General features: G+C 39.6%; 1 protein-coding gene across 1 annotated transcript; it reads right to left on the minus strand.

The window, feature by feature from the left end:
• Positions 1-2097: 2097 nt before the first annotated feature.
• On the minus strand, positions 2098-5124 carry LOC149106542 (uncharacterized). Its single transcript, XM_089298806.1, has one exon. It carries the CDS (start codon positions 4985-4987, stop codon positions 3068-3070), a length of 1920 nt encoding a protein of 639 aa, XP_089154932.1. The 5' UTR covers positions 4988-5124; the 3' UTR covers positions 2098-3067.
• Between the last annotated feature and the right edge of the window lie 1049 nt (positions 5125-6173).

Genomic DNA, 6173 nt, shown 5'->3' on the forward strand with positions numbered 1-6173 from the left:
CAAGCCCAGCTGACTCCGTCCTCGACAGACTGTGGAAAGCACCGAAAAAAGGGTTTAAAACTTCTTTAATTTTAATCTCAAGCGTAACCGGAGTCAGCGTAAAAGTTTTGCCGTGGAAAAAACAGATAAAGTTTTATATGAAGACCAACCTTGCAAATTTCTATGTTGAATGAAAAGATATTCGTGTTATTGATATCTCAGCCAGTGAAAGGGAAAACTGTTTATTACATTTGTTATCGCTAGAGCTCCGAGTTCTCTAGTTCCCGCGTAGAGTTGCCATAGATCGGGAACCGTGGTTTACTGGTACAATAGAACATAAGTTTAGCAACTCTATTGACCAATCAGAGCGTGCGTAGTATCTCAGTTATTTTATAAATTGCTATATACAATAATAGAGCTATTATCAAACCATATCCCGATTATTACTGCACTGTGTGGGACGGTCTCAACAACGGGTTAACCGATAAATTACAAGAACTACAAAATCGCGCCATTAGGGTTATCACCAAGTCTGATTACCATCCTAGTGCTACCTCCCTCCGCGGTAAGCTAGGATGGGATAATCTCTGTATCAGAGGGAAAAAGCAAAAATTGAAATTAATATTTAAAACTTTGGATGATCAGACGTCGGAGTACCTGAAAGGCCTATTTAAACCCTTCAGCACGAACTATGGACTTAGAAATATTGAAACCAAATTAGCTCTGCCCAAGCCCCGTACCGATTTTTTAAAACGTAGTTTCTTCTACAGTGCGTCACAGTTGTGGAATAGCCTTCTGTCTAACGTCAGAGCCATTAGATCTTTTATTAACTTTAAAAAAATGAAATCAGTCACCTTATTTTCACCTCGTACGCCCTAACAGCAAACATGTAAATCAGTTTTTTTTAAATTTTTTTCTCAATCTCGTAATATAACTGATGTTTCTACCGTGTTTAAATAAAGTGTATGTATGTATTGTAACCCCAGATCCCCCTTAGAAGTGTAACAATTTCAACGTCGAACTATCACCTCATTCTTCCCTTTCCTTCTGAACAATTTTATTCCCTCACTCAGTTTCTATTTCTGTTCTTCTGCTCAAAATCTTTAGCCTGCTAACGCAGACGTATTTCCGGCTGTCGCTTGTCTCCGCCGAAAATAACGTCTGCGAACCCGAGCCAGGAAACGATTTCTCTGACGTTATGACTTTTGTTTCTCCTCGGCCAATTAGATTCCATGATAGAATAAAACGCGAGTGCTCCTCGCAGCAAATACCTTGCGCAGTAGTTTTGTTGCTACTTGAGCTAAACTGTGATTGGCTTAAAATTTCTACGTCACAAAAATCGTTTCCTGGCTCGGGTTCGAAGACGTTATTTTCGGCGGAGACAAGCGACAGCCGGAAATACGTCTGCGTTCGCAGGCTACAAAATCTCCAGTCTTCAAACCATTAACCCTCTTTAGCCTTGGCGGTCGGGTTGGGGGCACAAAATACCCACGCTGCATGATTTCAATTTTTTCTTACAAAAACGTCATTCGAGCTGTAGTACCCAAACCTTGTGAATTTTCCCAAAACTCATCAGGGAACATTTTGTTGTGTCAATCCTTTGGTCACGTGACTTGATATTTCTATGGTAACCATCTTTTCAAAAGGATTTTACCCAAATTTGAAGTTTTTTGTACTTAGATTTCTGTTCTAGTTCGAATTTGGATTTTATGACGATTTTTTTCTAAATTTATTACATGGGTTGATTTTTTGAAACCATTTTTGAGCTGTTATGACTTTTTTGAAAAAGATGGCGGATCCAAGAAGGTGGGCATTTTGAAAAACGTGACGTCAATATTACGTTTTGTATGGTAATCCTGGGTCTGTGACTTCATGAATTGAAAACGCGTGAATATGCGGATTGGCAGATTGACAAGTGATTAGCACTAAAGTAAACAAGTTAGGAAGCTTTAGAAACCATATAAGTTTGATTGACATTGAACGAATACTTTTGGAGATACATGCTCTCCCCTCCAGTCTTACAAACGAATAAACAGTGCAGGCCAAATAGGGTTAATATAGCATGGTAAATTTAGCCTACGTAATGGTCTTTAAGGACGAATTTATTTGCGTCTTTTTTTTAAATCAGGAGAATCTTGTCCTGTAACTAGGCAACGCGACTTTATCCCAAGAGCTAATATGAGGTAATGAAATTTTTCCAACACGAAATATGAGGCCAACTGACATGATCATGACCAGCCTATATGGGGCATTCACTCTGTTATTTTTCATCATCTTTTGTACTAACCAATAAAGCTACAAAGCATACAAAGGTACAATGTCTCATATCAACTTATACTTCTTTGTCCTCACCTTCTACAAGCGTGCACACACTGTACTATATTTTTTTAGTTGAACTTAGATTCGACGTTTTGGCATGCTGTAAGGCTTATGCTCGTTTTTTCAGCTGATTTCCTAGCACTAGAGTACCTTTGAAAGTTTCACCAAAATATCATCGATACATTTTTCATTCCTGCCATTGTGCATTGCTCCGGACTCAACGGTTTCTCTCGGCAACTTTCAGAACAGACAAGTAAAACAGCCTTACATGAAAACAAAACAATTTAGATAAATGTCGAGAACGTTTAATGGTAAACTTTGCACTCTATATCTTGTTTGGTTTTGGACAATAATCAAGTCAAAACTGTTTTTCCCTGCGTCCAATGGGCTTGTTCGAAAATTGAGATGACTTTGCAATTCAGTCGTTTGTCGCTGACTGTTTTGAAGCAAGAGATCAATTGTTTTAAGTTGTTACTTCTGAAGTAACAACTTAAAAACTGCCATCAATAACCACTACCTTACTGAGCTGTGTTTGATTCGTAAGATATTATATATGTATCTTTTTTTCTTTTTTTTAATGCTAATATTGTAATTTCAAAACTTTAAGTGCAAAATAAAGTTGAAGTTGAAGTTGAAGTTGAAGTTGAAATATTGTGCTAAAATGTCCAACCGCCAACTCTTTTTCCTACGGAGTTCTCTAACTAATACTTTCTGCGTTTATTGTTACCTATAAGGTTTTTGTTCCGGCTAATAAAGTGCTACTTTCATTTTAGTTAGCTGCCTCTACACGTTCTTCTTTTTTTTCCTTCATTCTTTCTTCGAAAAGCGCTGCAAGCTCCTCATAGAGCAACTTCATGATTTCATCTTTGGTAATAGACATAAAGGTCTCCTTCTCTTGGAGTTTTGTCAACATTTTCTGTTCGATTTTGCTAAGATCACTCCTCGTCAGGCAACCAAACAACGTACCTTTCAAGAGTTGTTTCGCTTGTTCCACGTTCTCTTTAGCTATTTTCATCTGTTCTTCTCTCAGGAGCTCCATCACTCTTGTATTGGGAATTGCCAAGGAGGCTTCAACTCCATTTCTCGCTCTGTGGAAGAAAACAAGCGCCAGCATAAGGAAGTCGTCATTTAAGGTAGGATCCATGACTTCCTTCTTCACGAATGACTTAAACTCATCCTCACTCTCCCTCTCCTGCTCGTTGTTGTATTCTTCTTCACTGTGAAGAAACCACAATCTACACAGGAGTCTTGCAAGTGTCGATTGATAAACATACAACGACACATTTAACAACTTTTCGATGTTTTGTCGTTCAGCAGGCGTTATTCTTCGTAGCTCTGCTATTACGTCTTTGCACTTGCCCACAAAGACTGAGTGGAGAGATCTCACCATCTGTCTTTGATCTTTACCAGAGAGATTTCTGTCCTGCATTTTTAAGAAATGGTCTTCCAATAACAGACCAAGACCTTGAAGATACGTCTGCGAAAGATAACTCATTGACTGAAGGTTTTTGAGCAAATTCACTGTCTTTGGTAAAATATGTCTTCTTACTTCAGCAACAATGACAGCTGCTTCGTTCAGTTTAGATGGGTCCTCATACTGCAGAACGTTGCTCCGTGGAATGAAGAAATGCGGTAGCTGATGTTCCTCCAAGCACTCTTGGAGACGATCCAGAACTAACAAAAGGCAATTTGCAGAGTTATGTTCTCTCCAGAAGTCCTCTTGTTTCTTTTCACTTTCCCAAAACAGCAAGTGCTTCAAACAGTAAGTTGAAATCACCTTCGGAAAATAGCACTTCTTAATCATTTTCAACAAAACCAATACATGTCGTTGCACAGGAGACACACTCTCTCCAAGCTTATTTTCGGCCACTGAAAAGGACGTTTTCCATTCTGTGTTGTCCATAACCAATTCTCCTTCGTTGTATTCCGCTTTTAGACCTCCAGAACTAGCAACTGAAAGTTCCGGATTTTGAGAGTAACTCAGAATATCAACGGGTTCTTCAAAGCGTGTTCCTCTGCCAACAGGAGCCAAATGACACCCACAGTCAAATATTTCCTGGACCAGAACAGGTGAAGGCCAACCACTTGGGCGGGGTCGGACCAACCATTCCATAGCAGGCTCGGGCCACGCGATTGGATACTTGAAAACGCCTGTCTCATCTTCTTCGTAACTTGGAAAACCCCCGGACTGAAGTTTACGCACAGGACCGTGAAGACTGTACGACCATGTTGCGCTTTGGCCATCAAAACGCGTTGTTTCACGACCATCCATTTGATGGTCCGCTGAAGGCAGCAGAAACGTATGGTGCAGATAGGAAACATTCTTGTAACGGGGACGATGATCTTTCCACTCTTCAGTTAGCCTAAGCTTTGCGTATTTTGGGTCGTCCTCGACATGTTCAACTGTGAAAATAGGTATCAGTTTCTTTTCATCATTTATATCAAAGGGTTCTCTGGCTGTCATCATATCACGGTCAGGCTGCCAATGTTCTTTGATATCAAGCACACTGCCTTGTTCAATATCACTTTTTCTTAGAATAAACTGTGGAATGCAAAAACCTTCAGCTCTACTGCCAGCCTCTATAGCAGTATCTGGTAAACCAATGAGTGATTCTGGATCCGCTCGCTGTGCTTCAGCGTTTGTTTGCCACCCAAGCCAATCTGCGTACACATACTCAACAGGGAACATACAATTGATCAGCGCGGAAAATGGCTCAAGCCAGATGTTCGATGTGTCATCAAAGCCTTTCAAGTTATTCTGTAGAGAAAGATTGTCATCAAGGTTGTATAAGACTGGGACGGTCTCAAGATGTTTCCTCCCACAAACACCTTACCAGTATCTAATGGGAATATTTTCCTTAACTACTAATAAAACCACTTAAACTTTAACCACTTAAACGTATTCAAAGAAACGTTTTAGCCAACAATCTATAGCACCAAGGAAAACTACAACGGGAAATGCCTCGGCAGCTGAGGATTCTAGATAAATTTTGCCATGAAGCAGAGTCAACTCTCGTTATAGCAGACACCCTCAGGGATATCATTTGATGTCCGACTCCCCAATAGCGGGGTGTGGTGAAAATAGTCCAATTTCTGGTTGTGAACTGTGATATGTAATGCATACTGTGATACTTAATGTTTAATTTGACACATAATCTAACTAGTCGGCAAAATAGTGTACGAACTAACTAGTAAACATTTCAAGACTCAGAGTAATCATGTCATTCAATACGTCCGTTGTAACAAGAGAAGAACAATAAAAAATATATTAGTTATATTAGTTTGAAGCGTCCGCAATTCCGTAATGTCTCCATATACATTTCTTTGTAGTTTCGGTCAGGGATGTAGCTTCTATCTTTTATAGCGGGTTGTCCGTAACAGGGGGCTACCCTAAAGGCGAGAGTTGATTGTATAGAGGTTAAGTTAATTTCAGGCATGCAAACCTGTTTATGGTGATGGTAAAAAACCATATGACCGCCACTCAGTTACAATGCTTCAAAGCATTTTGTCATTGTGGATGCATTGTGCCCATGCTTCTATGTTACAACGAGTTATATATTATCCTTTGAATTAAAAAGTACAACCCGAAGCCAGAAAAATACCAAGTAGTTCAGTGCTTTTGACGATAATCTTCCGTTAATTGATCAATACATCAATATATCAATCAAGGAAGATAGTAATGTAAAGATACCAGAACGAGTCCACACACTACATACCGATAATTCTTCCATGGCCAGTGTGATTGAAAGTGTTTAGTATCCAGGTTCCTCTTCTACCTGACGATTAGTACCCAGGTTTGGCTGCCACGCTAGGAATGCTGTAAGTATTCGAGGTATCGCTGTACGTAAAACAAACACAGAATTAATTACAGTATC

Source organism: Orbicella faveolata, unplaced genomic scaffold (genome assembly GCF_042242905.1).
Source record: "Orbicella faveolata isolate gen_17 unplaced genomic scaffold, um_ofav_v1 contig_3, whole genome shotgun sequence".
NCBI lineage: Eukaryota > Metazoa > Cnidaria > Anthozoa > Scleractinia > Merulinidae > Orbicella > Orbicella faveolata.

Coding starts and splice junctions, on each gene's coding strand:
- LOC149106542 (XM_089298806.1), bottom strand. CDS start 4,987: ATGTTCCCTGTTGAGTATGTGTACGCAGATTGGCTTGGGTGGCAAACA.